Consider the following 19,940-nt stretch of genomic DNA (forward strand, 5'->3'; position numbering starts at 1 on the left):
TGGGAAGTGGTAGATATTAAATCATTCAAATGTTTTGCTCCATGACTTTGGAGAAAAGGACTGGAAATAAAAATCAATGTTCCAAGCCTCCTTGCTCTGAATGACACCTACTTATTGACAATCTTTTTATTACCTGTGGTATAGTCATTTGATATACAAAATAGGATAATGGCTCGAATTTCATCAAGTTTCTGACAAACACAATTGATAAAAGATGTGGGATTTCCTTTAGAACTTTTCTCCGATGGCAATACCAGCCAGTGTAAACCCTCATTTTATACAAAACTGGTTTAATGCACATTCTAATTGCATTAGAGGAGAATTCAAATGACTTTCAACACCTCTGAATCGGAATCTAGAGACATTTGTGTAAGAAATGTAACAGATGTTTGGTGCCAAAGTCACCAACAAACACTGGTACCCAGGTAACCAAGAAGAACAGTACATAAACTTATCTTTTACATACAAAGACTGCATTTTGTATCTGTCTACTGCAAGGTACAAGATAAAGAGGGACCATTTCTGGAGATAAATTTGGTCTGACTTGTTACTGGTATGTAATCTCTGTGTGACATGGTGTGGGGTAAATACTCCCTATATATCACTACAGGACAAGCCTGTTGTCTATGTTGTAAGGTCTCTAGCTGGAATCCCACACAGGAAGAAATATGTCTGACACCACCAGAAATTGAGGAATTCTGTCAAAATTGTCACATCTGACTTGAGATAATTTGAATTGGATAGTCTTGAAGTTAAGTCACAGGAGATTAAGTTTTACCAAACAAGTACGTACCAACAGGGCAACAGACGAATGTACACCTTCAGACACTGGTAAAAGAAAGGGCCATTATGGCAAAGTGTGGGATCATGTATTTAATGACAGCATAATTTTTTTAAGACCCTCATTTTCTTAACAAAACTCCAATGTTTAGAACATTGAGCCTTCACAAATGAACTTTCAAGTACCCCTAGACTAGTCAGTTCACGGGACTAAAGGTGATTGGGTGATCAATCACAGAACCTCACACCGACCACCAAAGACAAAGGCTCACATCCTTGCTATTCTTACAGCTCCCTTCTACAACATTAAGCAATCTCTTGTGCTTTTTTGCACCCAGACAGAGCCAACACACAGAAAGCACCAAAATCTCACCTGTCCATCCATCCAAGCACACCAAACAGTCTGTCTGCTGAATTTCTGTTCAAAACTATGGCAACTCTATGATAAATGATGACACGATAGCATTCACACCTTTGTTCTCATCAGGTATTTAGACAGAGGAATTACTCTTGCCTAGGAAGCTGAAATATTTCATAGTTTCCTAAATCCAAAAAGAAATCTCGTCAAATCTTGACAAACTTGGGGAGCTGTATAAACGCATCAAAAGTCTTCTTGTGTTGGCTAGCAGAAGCTGGTAAAACAATGCTGGTTAACCGTTATACATGGGTATTTAACCCCAAAGAAAAAATTGTTTGACAAGTGTTTAACCATCAGAAACATATCTGATTTTTCCGAATTTATAACCTTTGAAAGAAATACGAGATCAAAATAAAAAATTTGTTTCCTCAAACCTCATATAATACCCCTAAGAACAAAAGGTCTATTTGACGGTCACTTAATACAAACCCAAATAACCTCAGAACTGTGATATGTAAATTGAGTTCGGTATGAATCTGTCAGCACAACGGAAGGACAAAAGGGCCACAAATTCTTTAGGTTCATCTGATCCAGTGTCATTGAATCCACCCAATTAAAAGCACACCCCGCAATACAAAAGACACCCCAATAAAATTACTTCTAGCTAGGATATATAGATGAGACTTTAATTTGATTTCTTGAATTATCTACAAAATATCTTGATCAGATTGGTGTCTTCTGTGCCATGAAATTTGTTTGATGGTTGGCACACATATAAGCCTGGGTATACCCATTGCTACCACACAACCAGAAAGGCAACCAAACTTGTATTCCAAACAAAACTGCTAGTAACCTAATGTTACACTGCCAAAGTGTGGTCTGAACTCTGAACAATGGTTCAACAGACACAGAACTGGCCACACATGCTTATTTAGCTCATCAAGAATGAAAAAAAAAGTTAAACATTAATGATCATAATGAACATGCATCATTTACAGAATCAAGGAAAAAGTTTCCCATAGCCATAAAAACTCGCAGACTTTCTGTGTTTGAGCAGTCAGGTGTTGTACCTAGACACCCCTAACAAGCCTCTGACAATTAAGTCACAATGCGATCTTGAGGTCTGGGTCTAACAAGCCATCCACGTGACCACAATGTACCCAGTAATTAGCCAACATCAGGATGCAGTCCTCCCCCAGACCCCCTCAGCACCTGCCAGAAGTAAGGGGAGGGAGTTCTTTCTCTTTCATGTGAGACCTGACCTTCAGCTACTGACAGATTTTCTTATATTATTTTTATAGGCATGGGTCTTGGATATAATGGGAAATAAATCTATGAAAGAAAACAAGCTCTAATGAGAGTCATGTACTCTTACCGAGTCTGTCAGCTGATGCCAAGGTCATAGGGCATGAGAAAGACTTACGAGAGTTTCTACATCACAGAGTAATTGAACTCATAAAAAAAAAGAATATTGCATATGCATCATCATAACAAATACGAGGCAGAAATTCAATATAATGTTCCTACAATCCTAAATTTATGGCCCAGCCTCAAAAGTCAAGATATCACTAGGCAGCCTGCATTCTTGCCAGCTGATGTGCTGCATACCTGTACAGGACCTGTACATATGTGTCTAGCTGCTAAAACTTTGATTAAATGCAGCTCAGACTTTATACGACATATGTAACATGCTATAACAGGTCGTATAATGTGTCAATCACTCCCATGCTGAGAGGGTTAGGCCAGACAGGTAAATCACTCACACTTCTAATAGGCCTGTTAATTAGTCATTACCAGGTATATCCTACACATATTTCTGTGAAATATGACCAGGTACTTCCCTTTCTCTAGCTTCTATTTCATATATATTACCAGTACATGAAATATCAGAGCAAATTTGAAATGAAAACTTTTAGCAATTATAATGTTCTACAGTCAAGTACTTAAAAAGAATTTCATTCCTCTTGGCAGTCATTTACACTTGGAAAGTAAACTTCCATTCAAAAGCAAAATTAAGTCTCTCTTAAATCTCACTTACCAGCGTGTTGTTAAAGTACTGTTCACGCGGGACTAAAAAGTCCTAAATCAGCAATGGTATAAAAGGAGAGGAAAGTGACTTTTCTTTAAACAAATATCAACAAAGGCTCGCTACATTAGAACATTGACTGAAGTGACCCGTTTAACCCTGTGGTCATAATAACTCGCCTCAATACCTTTCTACCTGTCAAATGATAGATATCTAGGGACTCCCCATGATTTCCGACAGGTAGTCAGACCATGTACAATAAGCCCAAATCTTCTTTATTAATTTCACCATTATTAAAACAAGACCCGTAGAACTTCTATTGATGTAACCTAGACTAATATCTATGTTTTCTCATTTAATCTTTTTTCCTCCTGTCCTCTCGATGTCAGAGGGGAAGTGTGTACTGAATAGAAGGGGACAGGAACTGATTGAGGCTCTCTCTGATTTATAGGATTAAGTTTCTAGCCTGATTTATACCTGTTCAAAAATATGTCAGCTAGACTAGTCCCTTAAAGAAGTCGGAATTTATCAGGTGATATGACCCTAGGAAAGCCCCTGTTTAAATTAATGTATGTCTTTTTCATCTTGACATACTTAGTAAACCTAGCATTATCTGATTCAATATGATTACTGTCCTCGCATTCTTTGGAGTTTCTCATCAAACTCCCATTTTTCACTGTGCTCCTTCGTAATACAACTCTAAATGAAGAAGAGAGGTTGCGACATCAAAAGGATGAGTTAACCAGGTGTGAACAGGTAAATGTCCCTCTAGAACACCTGAGTCGTAAATATTCCTTGTTCCTGCATCTGTAATCTTAACTTGAACTGATTAGAACCTGAAGCACTTCAGAAGTATCCTAGACAGCAGATAGTTCTATATAAATTTAGTGCTTCTGTGGTTCACCTTACAGGTAAGATAAAGGTATTGGACAGGTAAAAAATCAAAGCAGCTCTCACGAGGAATCTGCTCCCCCAGAAAGGTCATCTTTTGAGTGACATCAGAAAAGAGTTAAATACAAGGAATTTGATTGATAATGTGGTCTAAATTATTCCATTCACTTTTTTTCTGAAATAAATATGCAATGTAAAAGGGTGTATTTGAGAGGTTTTTATCAGTTTTTCTTGCTATGTGCAATAAAAAATAAATAAAAAATGCACTGTAGAATATAAAGCAAAATCATTGAATTCACTTGTCAAAAAGCTTACAATTCCAGAAATGAGTCCAAGGTCATTGAAAATGTATACAAAAGGACATCACGAAAAGGAGAGCAAGGACTAGGGTAAGGCTTAGGGTTTTGAATAAAAATAGGATAGAGACTGTTTAAAAAGCTTTAAAATACATCCTGTGTTTTTCTACCTGTCACTCATTGAAATGACACTTTTATTTAAGACAAGGATTTTTTCACAGAATAATGAACAAATCACTGTATCACATCTGAAGTTATGTCGAGAGAACTCAAAGCTTGTATATTTAAGGACAAAAAATAAAATTCAATTTTAATTCTTTGATCAACAACTAACAATAGAATTTGGACACAGAACCCAGAACTAGGTTACCCCACACAGCCGGTACCACCGAGAACCAAGGGATCTGTCACTGTCATACATCTCAAGACTTTATTTGTTTGTGTATGAAGCTTTTTGATGAAGATATCAATCTTTTTAATAAGATACTCGATTATGAAATTATGATACAGCCAAGATATATGGGGCCGTTTGATCAAACTACAGCCTTATAAAGCAGGCATTGTTTTTCCCTCCACCTTAATAGCTATATAGAACTCTAAAATGACATATTTTATCATGTTAATCAAAGACATATCCTTATACATGTGATGTATATTATGACAAATTTGAAACCTTTCACCTATATTAGGAACGGCTGAGAAGTTTAAGGTTCCTTTAAGTTAAATTTGTTTTGTGAATCATCTAACTTTATCAAGTTATTTTATTGGCAATAATCCCCTCAGCGTTGCAAGTACCTGTCTGAAACATGCACTTGTGACCCTTTATCACTTAAGGGTTATCTCCCTTTGATTTCTGGGGTGCAAGGCCCTTAATTGTAACCCTTAACATTGATTGGGTCAACTATAGTCATGTCAGGTTGACAAATGATATACCCAGCTTATTATAAACAGGTGTTAATTAAATCAGAAAAACTTGGTATCACATAATGATAATATTACTATTAGTAATCTTCCAAAGAGTCTCAAGTTTTACTTTAAAATTAGAGGTACTGTGAGCACTGCAGCTCATAAAATAATACCCCTTCTTATAATAGTACGAGATTCCAGATACCGAGGATAAAATTACATAAAATACATATAGCCTTAGGAAAAAGTGAGACTTGTAAAACCCTTTTTTGAAATGGGAAAAACTATAGATATCTGTTTGATCAAAACATAAATAGGACATGCACATTTACACTTATATGCATTAAAGATTCTTTGAAAGTATCATTATATTTTGTTCAGTGGTAAAGAAGAAGTTGTGGATAGGAGATGGGTTGTTAGAGGTGTCATGGACGTACAGTTGGAAGGACATGCATTCAGATATACCTATCACTATCTCTAGTAACCCTCTGCTTTTCAGGTACGGACTCTTATATAAGAGTATTCCAATAAATCTTCAATTAATTTTAATGAAGACATATAAACACTGAAATTATTACCCCTCCCCCCAAACATCCTAATTACTACCAGAATAATTTGCCATTTTAAATCATAAAAAAAAAATCACGCATTAGCAGAAAGAAGGTTTCCTTTTGTACATGTGTGCATGTGGTTTGCAACTAGCTATTAAAACTTTATGAATACCTCACAAATATAATGAATGATTAGGGCAAATCATGCCAAGTCTGAATGACATTCTTGTAATACAAGTATACAACAGGATTAAAAGCAATCACAAGTCAAAGTGATGATGTATAAAGTATACCTGTACGTGAATGGCACTTACAATTAGTATTGAGAAATTCAAATAGAGAGTTCAAAAAAGGAACCGTTTTCTAAAACTGGGTTCAATGATTGACATATAAAAAGCTTTTCAAATCTGCTGACACATCCTCATATATGTCCACAGCTGGAAGCTTACATGTTTAAAAATTAACCACATTGTGGTGAAAGAGAGACAAAGATATTGTGCAAACTTTACACATCAAAGATGACTATCTTTTCAAACACTTCGGGTGCTGGATACTTTCAATATTTACCCCGTACAATATGTTACCCTGGGTTTTATCAATGACCCTCGATCCATTGATATTGACGAAGTTCGCGGACCTGACGCCACTCTGTAAAAATCGTCTTTCAGAATTTATTTACCCTTGGAACTTGATACAAATATTTATAGTCTGAATCTGTCAAAAAGCTGGCTTCAATATTTTCTGCTTTTAAAAATATGCTTGTGTTACATATAAATATGTCATTTTAATTAACTCTCACTTGTGATTAAGTGAATATACAATATCTTCAGTCAGTCTTATGAAATTCAGTCAGTTAGATGTGTGCAAAAATGCCCAATTTTGGAGCCTGGCATATTATAATTGTCATCGGAAATTACACTACATGTATATAATAATTCTATGTTTCCTTCAAAGAGGATATGTATTACTGGTGCTAAGCACAAACCCTTGCCTGGTACAATAAGAGACCCTGCATAATAGTTTACAGTCAGTTGTGAAATTTGTCATGTGCACCCATATTAATTAAACTTTTTTCAAGCTACAATTACAACACAAACTTCCTTCTCCCATTCAGAACTTCAATAATGGCTCAAAGTAAATTGAAAAAAAAATTACTGGATCATCAAAACTAGAAGTGTATTCAATATATTTGCTTCATCTCTAATTCTTTAATATCAAAAAAATATCTTTATTTCATGATGTATAGGAAAACCGCAGGACATTAAATCAGCAAATGTTTAACAAATTTTGATAATATGAAAGATAAAGAAGGTTTAACTTTATTTTAAAGCACTTAAAAGTCAGAGGAAAACACTTAAAAACCCTCCCTACAGAGATTGAATGAGATCAATAACCAAACAGCCTTATCGCTGTGACATTACTGTTGCTCAACAAGTTTGTCTCCTTACATATCAAAATTGGCCAGTTATCAGGAGGAAAAAAGATCTCTCTTTGAATTTGAACTTTGTTCTGTCTAGAAATACATTTCAAGCACTGCTTCAACCACTATAGTGTCTCAGGTTGCACAAATCAATGTTAAATACAGAAAACTTCAAGGATTTATGCAAATGAATATAATCTTTTTTCAATGAGATATAACAATTTTTTTCAAACAGCTGGTTTAAATTCCAGTATTTCATACCTCTTGCAACTTAGAAAATATATTTTTTCTGGATGGAAGTTCATTTCAATTGTTAAAATTACTTGTAAGAGACTGATAAGCCTACCTACTGACATTTTAACGTCATTTTATAGCAGGTGCTTTTTATTCAGACATCATTATAACTCCACTCGAATCTTCTCTGCTAACAAATACCTTCTGTCTACATGTATCAGTATAAAGTTGTATATGAACAACTTACCTTCAATTCATTTCCGAGCCTTCCATTCACCCTGCCCTTGTCACTTTGCCTTAAACTCATATCTGTTCCTCTTCATGTGAAACGTTCCCTAAAAATACATAGTCTACATTACACCCTCATTATGTCCATTTCATTTGAATTAATGGCATAGACATGTTCTGATGGACCGAAAAAGTGTCAAATTTATTGTCTCTTTTGCTGAATCCATGCTATACTAGCTCCCACTACATCTCAAAGCCATCAGAAAATTTAATCCAAGCATTTACATCCAATTTCCATTCAGAGATTTTCTCAAGTGTCTTTTCTTTATTCTTTCGTTGTGTCATTTCCTTTTACGGCTAATTCTAGTTTAAACAAGCAATTCAATCAGTAACTTAAAAGTCCCACTAAGCTAATCGCTAGTGTCGAGTCCTACTGAATGGAAAATTGTCGTGTAGATTGTGAAAGTGGTGATGTCCCTTAAGGCAAGATATATTATCTCCGAAATATCATGTAGCTTTGACAAGGACCGATGATAGACGTGGTGAAACCTATCATAGTAATACTGCCCCCTCCAATACACACGTTCAGAATGGAATTAAATCTACAGTCCCATGCACTGAATATTTAAACCCATGAACTTTTCTGAGAGGATTACCTACCAATCATACAATACTGGTCCTGGTCAATAACTTTTCCCCCTAGAAGGCAGGGGTTACACTAACTAATCTCAGACAGTCTAATTCTTAGATACCCATCAACTCCAAGACAATGTCACAACGTAATCAGCACTGGTGATCTACTTTCATACCAATAGCAAATATTTGTTCAAAGTTTGATTAAGTTGAATAATTTTTGACATGCTAACATTTAACAATAAATTGAACGGGCATTTGTGTGAGATAATATAGTGGTTTTAATCCTCGGTTACAAGGTCTTTATCACTCATTAAATACAACTTTCATGTCAGCATACCTGTTTACAGGGGCTGCTCAGGCATAGGTAAACACTGCAACTCAAACTAATCTGTGGCTACTCAAATTAATTGACCAAGCGTTAATCCTTCTTCTGCATTATATTAGAATAAACAACTCCATGCCATTCATAATTTTACATCTTTCTAAAAACAAAAATTGAGATAAAATTTTTGACACTGAACATAGGAAGAATTTTTGCAAGATTAGAATTTCCATTGCAAATTATTGGAGGATATCTATAGATTCATAAACCCAACAAAGCATTATAAATAGGTGGGGCTCGTTTTTAGAATGAAATAAAACATTCAACAAGATAAATTTTAAGTACATAAGATAAAATATAGTCATAGAAAAAATGCAGAAGAGTAAATGTTTAACCATCCACTTGAGATTTATACTAAAGCTTAAAATTGTTTCCAAATATCTTTTAAAAAGTGCATCTTAATAGTACATGTTGATAATTCAACTTTTCAGAGACTCCTAGCTAGCTAATGCTTATGTTATTTTTTATTCTGACAGAGGATAAAAATTTGTAAATAGAAAAATTATTTCCTGTAAAAATTAAACAAAAGTATAGATCAAATTAAAACTTAATTTACAGCTTACAGTAAAAAAAAATTCTTCCAGAAGAAATTAAATATTTATAGGCTTTCTTGATGCAGAATGGATAATATATAGGTATCCTAAAATAGGTGACAATAGAGCTTCAGTTCTATAAGCAATCTTGTCACTAATTTGAATTTTGTTGTTGCTTAAATTCTTTTATTTTTCATACTTCTAGTTATATATCTTATTAGTTCTGATTGTTTTATTATCAAAGCCAACAGTTTCTGCCACAAAATTAGGCAAAATTACAAAATAAATATTCAAGTTATGCAATTTTAGTTTTGAATTCATGATACAAAAAGTGCATGTGCATCTAGAAATACCCATTATCAAATGAATAATTACACTCTAACCTGAATATTGACTTGCAACAAAAAATAGACATAGTCAATTTCTAGTCTTTGGGATGATGCTAAAAGCCGGCCATTACTATTACTTAAAGTTTTTTTGACAAAATATATAAATATAAATACTATGTCATTGCTTAATATGTTTGTAAATGTTTTATGACATATACTTCCTAATATATACATGTACTGGGTATAAAATTAACATAATAGAATTTCTAACCATAATTCTAATTCAGAAATTCAGAAATTTTACTCTTTGCTCATGCTAACAAAGAGATTTTTTCTATAAGTATGTAAATATCACTGCCTGCTACCCAAACTTCAAAGTGAAATATTCTACCTTACTGTAAAAGTCTGGTTCAGTTCCCACGTAACAACTAAGCTTAATGATTAAACGTAGATGATAAACTTAACCCGAAAACCCTCAGATGGTGTAAGCTATACAAAGGTATTATTCAATATAGGTGTTGCATAATCTTTCTTTCATGCTTTTTTGCCAGACATATAATCGGGAGATCAATGGAGCACGGGCAAGCTTCAAACTTCAATGGCATGGAAACTAAATTTTACCTTTAAAAATCTCAGGGTAGGACTTCCATGGTCCAATGCCTAGTTATATAGGGATCTGCTGTGATTGACCCTTTTCTTTGTTTATCGCAAGGAATCCAGACCACTGGGGTAATCTCAGGGTACCTCAATCCTTTGGACTTTTGACTTTTTAACACTTACCAGATCCTTTAATGAATTTCAGGAAGCAATGAAAATCTTTCCATAACTCAGAAGGATTCAATTTTGAGATGATATCCATAGGTAAAATTGATTGCTGGTAGTTGGTGGTCAATGGAAATATTTACTTGTCAATTACTTTCTGTAAAATATCATTTCAAAATTTTTTTTTCTTAATAGATTCCAGTTTCATTTTATTTCAAATACTTCTCTGTAATTTAGAAGCCTATATGAATCCATATCTGACTGTGACATGAATCCAAATGACACAATTCTTATCTGAAAACAGAGGACCAGTACAGACCAAAGAGACATCACAATTATACTGTTCACATGTGTTCATGTTTTAAAAAAATTAAAAATTATCTGATGTCGATTAAAAAAATTCAGTAAAACTCTAATCATGGTAAATCTAAGAAATGTGAAATCTAACGAAAGGATATATACATGTAATAAATTTTAACCTAAGTGTATGAAGCAACAGATGTAGACTGTACTAGTAAATTGAGGTGAACACGTAGCTATGAGAACAACCTTCACTTATGAATTTGACTGAAAAAAGTAAAATATCATTGTAGTCATTATGCACATTCAAAATTAGAACAAGGATTAAATCTGGCGACAGCCTATAGCAGTAAAGAGGGGTATGACTTATCCTATGAGACAAATAATTATTATGATATCTAGATACAGAAATATTGGTATAGATTTCAATTTGATGAATTTAACATAGATAAGTGTAGTAATGGGATAAAATTTGGCCACATATTGCCCAGATTTTATCTGTGAGACCGGAATTTGTCTATTTATATACCCTACATAAATACTGAAATGATAGGTCATTTTAACACCGCTGGCAGACGTCCCTCTGTACAGGTGAAGACTTTGGTCGCGTTTTCACTTAATATGTACACTTAAGCTTCGAGTGCGTGCAAACACATAGGTAAATTTACCTGCACATATATATCTCATCATCACCTGTCTGTGACTGTCTGTCTCTGACCGCTGTATCGTCATGACCTGGAAACATTAAGGGGCTGGATTAACATTCAGCAAAAGAATTAAAACAAATTTTAACATCAATACATTAACTGGAGTAATTTGAGTTTCAGGTATCCAGAATATTTCATATTTTGAAATTATTGTTAAAAGTCAGCACATACTGATATCTTTTTACAAAAGATAGAACATGTAATGATGTTTTTACTTATTTTTTATTAATACTTGAATACTGCAGAGACAATTCTCTAGCTGACAGCATCTTTGCCACTCTGTTTTTCTGCTTCCTGCATACACCAATGACTGAAATATATAGTAACTATTCTGTACAATGGAGTCTGACATTTATTTTGTTTTTATTTTAAAAAAAGTATATTTTAGGATTTATCCATATGAAGAATATGTACATTACAATAATCATTAAGATTCAATCTGAAATGTATAAAACCAATCTCGATTCTCTACTTTTTATAAACGAAAAATCTTCATGATTATAAATGTACTCCATTTATATCTATGAAAAATTGGTTCAGATTACCTACCTTGGCATGAACACAGTATTTAATTATATCATTTTAATATTCAGAGGCACCTTGATGGAAACTGTGCACTGTATATATTCAAACAGATTAGCCTTGAAATACAAACACACTAAATATCTTTTTTGCCTCATATATTCCCAAATACTGGCTGAGTTTATTTAATTACTGCATACTCTATGTCATTTTAACAATTTTGAAATTTCAACATTCATATATACATGTATCCCTCTCTACATTTTGATACTTTTGATAACATTTGACATATATATCAGTTCACATTAACTTCTCACACAAGGCTTACGTAATTATCTCCCTTACACCTCCTCTTGCAAGCTACATGTAGCTTGCACTGCCACATGGTGACTGAAGATTGCCTCCCTTTCCCCACTACAATGTTTCTGGAAATGAAAGATATACATATATTATATTAGACAAAAATTGCAATTATATTTTTATTTTATTCTTAGACATATATCCACATCATAGTTATGCGGATGCAGACCACTGAATGACGTTTGATAGAGATCTTTATATGCATGTTCATATATATGCACGTTACATAAAATTGGACGTGTACGACAATTGACAGAAATTAATTTTTCAATAAGTTAGCATAGATTTGATTTAGCTCTTTCTGAATGTGCTAGATGTAAACTTTTAAGGTATTCCATCCCTAATAGCAACAACAGATTCAATGAACACATAATACCTGATGTGTAGCCTTAAAGCTGAATACATGAAGCATGAAGTAAATGGGGTCACCACATTATTAGCTCCTTCACGATAACTGCGGTACTACTCTTTTGCAGGCCAATTTATAACGTTTGGCGATTTTTTTATTGATAGATAATAAAATCAAGTATGCTCGTAAGACAATTACTTTTACGTCATATTTCGCCAAATACCATTTTGCCCTGCAAAAGAGTAGTCCCACAGTTAGTCCTAGAAAAAAAAATATGTTTGTTTCCGCTTTCGGGCTGAAAGAATATAGGGTAGGTAGGCAATTCTTTTTTTTTTTTTTTAATTTTTTTTTTGCTTCCTTAATCAAAATGTGTATAATAGTAGTAACATTAATGACTAGTGATGGGGAATCGGAAAAAAATCAGAATCGATTATCGGTAATAATCGGCTGGGCATAATCGATTATAATCGAAATTTTGAACTTTAATAAAATTAATATAGAAAAGTTGAAACTTATTCAGATTTCTGTCAGACTTTTACAAAAAAAAACATTTACTTAACATAAAATATTCAAAAATGTTAATTGAAATTTCTTTTATAAAAAGTGGAAAATAATATTTTGTTTACTTTAAACAATATAGGACTATATAAGACTATTGAAACAGAATGCGAATTTATTTTAATTTTTTTTTAAAGTCCATGCAATGGGCATTTTACTGATATTAGTCCCACCTTTCATTTAATACATGTATATTTTTCTTAAAATTAGTTTTAATTAGTTAAAATAATAAAATTGCAAGTCTTAAAAGTAATTATCCAGAAGTTAGACTTGTATTTATGATAATAATTACGTTTAAAGATTGACTAGACTAATTATGTTTTTCTTTGTATGGTAAAACCTTGCAATATTAGCGTTTCCTGGTACATGTATTAGTCTAACCCCAAATTAAATCATGGGGGTAAAAGTATCAACAAGACACGGAATCCTTCCATGTTTTCAACGTTCATCACTACTTTTATGCTCTTTGCACTTGGATTTGGTAATAAAATTAAAGTATACATGACTATTTTATTTTTTGTTAGCGATGTTTATTTTATAATCGATTAGTATCATCGAAGAGCTTCTAACGACTGACAATCGATTGTCGGTGACAATCGTTCCATCACTATTAATGACAAAAGAAATGGTGTTTTCAAGCATTTCTGTGAGTTAAAACTTATAATAGAAATTAAGGTGATCCAAACTTCTTTCTGTCTTGTAAAGCTTGCAGAGTTGGAGACTATAATTCCCTAGGTGAAATCTTGCACATCATCATGATCATGGGCCAAAAGCATTAAAAAAATATTTAGGGTCGGCACTATAAATTAGGGTCGGTCGGGAAAGCGGAAACAAACATATTTTTTTTCTAGGCCTTATCATGAAAGGGTCTAGCTATTCTTGCAGGGGGAAAGAGAAAGGCACTTTAATGCCTTAAAGAATAGGGGCTCCCCTATATTTTTTTGAGAAAAGTGATTTCTGTAGGAAGTATTCATATCTATCGATCTTATTTCATATACAGAAATCAAGTGAGGAATCACAGGGACTTGTGACAATCTTAGAAAAAACAAGAGGCCCATAGGCCACATCGCTCATCTGAGCACTGTGGCTAAGAAAAAGTAGAAATTGGTTTATTATTGAAAAGTTTAAATCCAAAAGTAGTCCCATGACCAATCATGGCTTTGCTATTCTTGAGAACAAGATTTTAAAGAATTTAGGAAATATATTTCTATGTAAAACTTTGGTCGGCGATTGTGGCCCCGCCCTACCCCCGGGGGTCATGATTTGAACAAAGTTGAATCTACACTACCCGAGGATGCTTCCATATAAATATGATCAATTATGGCTTTGTTATTCTTGAGAAGAAGATTTTTAAAGAATTTTCCTATATTTCTATGTAAAACTTTGGTCGGCCATTGTGGCCCCGCCCTACCCCAATAATAAATTTTCAATAATAAACCAATTTCTACTTTTTCTTAGCCACAGTGCTTTCAAGTTTGTTCAAATTATGACCCCCGGGGGTAGGGAGGGGCCGAAATTGATCATGTTCATGTTTTTAAAATTTACAAACTGTCATACATGTTAACTCTCCCGATTTAGGCGGGAGTCTACCGCTTTTTCACTCCATCTCCCGCCTACCGATTTAATTCTGAAATCTACCGCTTTTCTACAAAAACTGCGTCTAAAGTAGTTTTGGTTCGCTTGGGTATCCATTTTTGAAGCCACTCTCATAAAATCTCGCTAGATATCGCGTGATTTGACTCGGAATCATACAAACGCTTTTTTTGTATAGATTTCAAGCACGGATTTGACAACGACAACAACATAAGACTACCAGTGATTACATTGGTTACGATAAATTAATCAACATCCCTGCCATGAAAAAGGAGATACAGCTTTTAAGAATTAGATGAAAACATTTGACATCGTCTTTAAAAGCACAGAAGCTCACAACTTTATCAATAAAGTCAATAGAAATCCCTCGATTGACCAAGCCATACATCTCTACTTTCGTTTTCGATCATCGCGGGAAATCTGATTTATATAACGAAAAATACGAACTTGTTTTAGATCTAGATTAAACCATGCCATCATTTGTTTTGTTTAAAAACTGAATGAATATTCAGAATTATTGCTTCTAGGCTATTTCAGCAAAGATCACTCTTCAAAAGGCTAAGTAAAGCAGCTAATCCAAGCAAAATGATCAGTCAATAAATCTCCAAATCTCATTTTGCATGAAAATATTTGAATTTGTACAATTTATGTCAAACTAAAGGTGTTTCTGTCTTCTTCTTTGCTGTTGATATTTAAGATTTATTAGTGTAGGTACCTGATTTCATTTAAGGCTTATAGTATACATGTATATTACATGAAAGATATCGATAATCCAAGCGTTAAACAACACGCGCGCAATGCTACCGCTTTTGAGGTCTGAATCTCCCTCTTTTTCATCACAATAGGTTAACATGTATGCAAACTGTATTTATAATTAATCATTCCTCACACAGGGGCTTGAGACAATCTTAGAAAAAAAAATCGGGTATATTATGATAGGGGATTATTACATTACTATCAGGCGCGGATCCAGAAATTTTCTCCAGGGGGGGGGGGGGGGGTTCCACCCCAGTCCAAAAAAAAATCCAATCCCAGAAATTTCTTGACAAGCAAAAAAAAAAAAAAAAAAAAAAAAAACACTAAACTCGCCCAAACATCAAAAACCTATTTCGTGGTGGTGGTGGTGGTGGTGGGGGTAGTGGTGACTTCTATTGCCTAGCTCAAATCTTTCACTTTTCAATTTTCATACCCATTTCGCACATATTCGCGTTTACCGGGGGGAGGGGGGGTGGGGGGGGGTCAGCGTTTTCCAGGGGGGGTCCATGGTTTTCTTGTTTTAGTACATGTATATACATTTTTTAACCTGGTAAATTCCAGGGGGGTCCTGACCCCCCCAAACCCCCCTCTAGATCCGCGCATGACTATTATACTATATACCCGATTTTTAGCTCACCTGAGCCAAAGGCTCAAGTGAGCTTTTCTGATCACATTTTGTCCGTCTGTCCGCATATCTGTCTGTAAACTTTTCACATTTTCGACTTCTTCTCTAGAACCGCTGGGCCAATTTCAGTCAAACTTGCCACAAAGTATCCTTGGGTGAAGGGGATTCAAGTTTGTTCAAATGAAGGGCCACGCCCTCATTCAAGGGGAGATAATTGGGAATTAATGAAAATTTGGTGGCATATGATATTTTAAAAATCTTCTTCTCAAGAACCACTGTGCCAGGAAAGATGAAACTTATGGGGAAACATCCTCAGGTTGTGTAGATTCAACTTTGTTCAAATCATGACCCCCGGAGGTAGGGCGGGGCCAAAATGGCCGACCAAAGTTCTACATAGAAATATATAGGAAAATTCTTTAAAAATCTTCTTCTCAAGAATGACAAAGCCATAATTCATCATATTTATATGGAAGCATGCTCAGGTAGTGTACATTCAAGTTTGTTCAAATCATGACCCCCGGGGGTAGGGCGGGGCCAAAATGGCTGACCAAAGTTTTACATAGAAATATATAGGAAAATTCTTTAAAAATCTTCTTCTCAAGAATGACAAAGCCATAATTCATCATATTTATATGGAAGCATGCTCAGGTAGTGTACATTCAAGTTTGTTCAAATCATGACCCCCGGGGGTAGGGCGGGGCCAAATTGGCTGACCAAAGTTTTACATAGAAATATATAGGAAAATTCTTTGAAAATCTTCTTCTCAAGAATGACAAAGCCATAATTCATCATATTTATATGGAAGCATGCTCAGGTAGTGTACATTCAAGTTTGTTCAAATCATGACTCCCGGGGGTAGGGCGGGGCCAAAATGGCCGACCAAAGTTTTACATAGAAATATATAGGAAAATTCTTTAAAACAGACGGACAGCTAGACGGATGCCAGACAAAATGTGATCAGAAAAGCTCACTTGAGCTTTCAGCTCAGGTGAGCTAAAAATGTAACAGAAATGTAACAGAACTTGTCACACCAAGAGCACAGTTTTCTCATTAGGCGTAACAAAAAAATATGTTTGTTTACGGTTAACCGACCGACCCTAATTTTCATCGCCGACCCAAACTTTTTTTTCGTCGTAAAAATCCGGAAGTTACTGGCCGGTCAGTTTAACTTTTACATTCATCTTTGAAATCGAAATTGAAAGTACAAAAACAAAACCAGCAAGTTGGCTAATTGTATTCGGCGCGTCAGCGCGCCAGCGCGTCCATCTTATCCCAATATCACACAAGTATTTTCTCCCTGCATTAAAACACTCAAATGACAGCGATTTTATTTATAATTTAAGCTTTATCGGATATATTCAAGTCGACACCCCGAGCCCGATTGTATTTTTTTGATTAGGTGGATCCAGAAAATTTTCTTTAGGAGGTGGTGGCTCAAATCGGAAGGGGAAAAGGATTTGAGACATAGCTTTAGTATTTTTACTATGCATTGGCGGATCCAGAGGGGGGGTTCCGGGGGTTGGAACCCCCCTTTATTTTTTGGAGAGTGAGAGGGGATAAAACGTTTTCCGAGATTATTTACATTTGTATTTGTACGTCCCACTTATTTATTGAATACAGAGATTCTCACACATTAAGTTTCCTCCAGTCACCTTCTCTATTATACTTTTTTATGAGAGAATGGTAGAAAATATTCTACTTAATTTTATATATCTAGATCTTGTATGTAGCATGCGAAGTTTAATATGATATTGGATTCCCGCGATCTTTGGCTGTGTTGGCTATACTTGTACCGTTTTTTATCATATCTAGATCTATTGAAGGAACTAACATGTAACTCTGTTTCAAAGCCCACCCGCATCCCACCCCAAAAAAAGTTTTTCAAATTCTTAAAGAAAATTCTTTATACTCTTCGGAAATGATACAAATCCATTCAATTTTAAGGCATCCGTAGTTTTTGAAACGTGTTTTTTTTTTTTTTGGTTTTTTTTGTTTATTTTGTATTTGTTGATTTGTTCGTACTGGGGGTACGCTTTTAAAAAAAAAAAAAAAAAAAAAAAAAAAAGGCCATAAAACAAAGATAGTATTTAGCACAACCTTAGATATTTCCATACAAGTCTGTGAATCTTTGCTTGAGAGTAGGTATTTGGGGGGGGGGGGGGGGGAGGGGGGTAGAGGGGAACAACCCTGGAACCCCTCCTTTCAAAAATTGCTGGATCCGCCCCTGCTATGTCAATTAAAAAAAAAATTAGAATTTTCCAGGGATCCGGATCCCCTTTGATCCATGCATATCTAACCACGATTTGAGCAAGTGTAATCCGAAATTTACTGCATTTTTTTAGTTGACCTATTCTCTTTTTTCTCTCTCTCTCTCTACATACATATTATACATTAATAGTTATATCTCCAAACTTTAACTATAGCATTAAAAAAACATTTAATGCTTTTGTTTTTATAAATCAACTATATGCATAACACACAGGCATCGGAATCGGGGGGGGGGGGGGGTGGCTTATAAAGATGGACATCATCAAGGTATTCAACATTGGGGCGTAGGTTCATTTAGTCCCCCCTCCCCCAACTCTCATCAGACAAGGAAGTGTTGTCCTAGAAGAAGGGTAAGAGATAGTGTAAGTGGCAATGTTTGAAAGAAAATAATTGGTACTGAAAGAAGTTCGCCCCCCCCCCCCCTCACCCCTCACAAAATAGGATTTTCTTGTTTGGACAACAGACACATTTTACTTTTTTTGGGGGGGGGTTGCTTGCTAAGATTTTTCAGGTTCGAAATTTATTTTTTCTTTCACTTAACCCCCCCCCCCCCCTTTCAATTTGCTTCCGACGCCAATGTAACAAATTAAATTTACCAGTATTACATTATGACCCTATACTCTAGAGTTTAACCTCCTTTTAAAGACTAATTGTCTTGATTTTCATGGCAATAAGCTACCATACATTGGTATAAGTGTTTGAACAAGATGCCTTTTTTCTTTTTAAAAATAATACTACTAAAAGATTAACTTGTCTTTATTAGAGGATGGGGAGTAACTTTAGTTACAGAAATGTTTTTGCTATTACTAGCCCTTTTAAACAAACTTTAGGTCAGAAAAATACTTTGAAATTTATTGAAAATAACAGAACAGAGGAAAAGTCTTACTTTTTTTGGCATATCATTCTAAGGTTATAGTGATCAAAACAACCTTACCTTTTTGACTCTGTAGAATCTTTTTTCATTTATTCCTCACATCTTTCTTATGGAGCATAAATGAACATAATTTGAAAAAGTTGTGAACAAAGTATCAAACATTAAATGTTATGGAAATCGTCAAAATCAACTCCTATCGGTACTTTCAGTACTTTGATTAGTATAGAAATATCGAGTGAAATATCGAGCCCGATGCTGACAAATATTGTATAAGCGATAAATTTTATTTACAAAATCTGTTGCGCGAGCGCGCCGACGCGCCGAATACAATTAGCCAGCAAGTTCAATTTCTACACCAACGTCGAACGAGTTCGTTGCAATTTGCCTACCATTGCATGGCAGTTGCAGAGGTGTGCAACTAGCATCGCCTGATGCCCTGTGCTACCGTTTTTTGGGTAGTAAAAATTAAAATTATGCATATAAAACATGAGAAATACAAACGGTATTTTCACTCATTGTTTTTCTATTTAATTTCCAACTAATGAAACTTTTCCAGGCAGCATGCTCCAACTGTTCTTAAATTACTTTAACCTTATCCATTTTGAAGTACTACAACTTATATACTTCAAAAACGATCGTTTTTTCCTAATCCGAATTTCCTCCATTCCTCTTTTAATTAAGAAATAAGGTATCATT

The 19,940-nt window shown here is 34.6% G+C and overlaps 1 protein-coding gene across 1 annotated transcript in view; it reads right to left on the bottom strand.

Moving 5' to 3' along the window:
- LOC134275760 (serine-rich adhesin for platelets-like) overlaps positions 1–8,279 on the bottom strand; it is a 55,580-nt gene extending 47,301 nt beyond the window's left edge. The window contains exon 1 of the mRNA XM_062758051.1: positions 7,710–8,279. Coding sequence (XP_062614035.1) covers positions 7,710–7,769 — 60 coding nt within the window. The 5' untranslated portion in view covers positions 7,770–8,279. The remainder of the gene's footprint in view (positions 1–7,709) is intronic.
- Positions 8,280–19,940: the final 11,661 nt, after the last annotated feature.

The sequence above is a fragment of the Saccostrea cucullata genome, unplaced genomic scaffold (assembly GCF_032062105.1).
Source record: "Saccostrea cucullata isolate Sc308-1 unplaced genomic scaffold, CSIRO_AGI_Scuc_v1 ctg543, whole genome shotgun sequence".
In the NCBI taxonomy this organism is placed as follows: domain Eukaryota; kingdom Metazoa; phylum Mollusca; class Bivalvia; order Ostreida; family Ostreidae; genus Saccostrea; species Saccostrea cuccullata.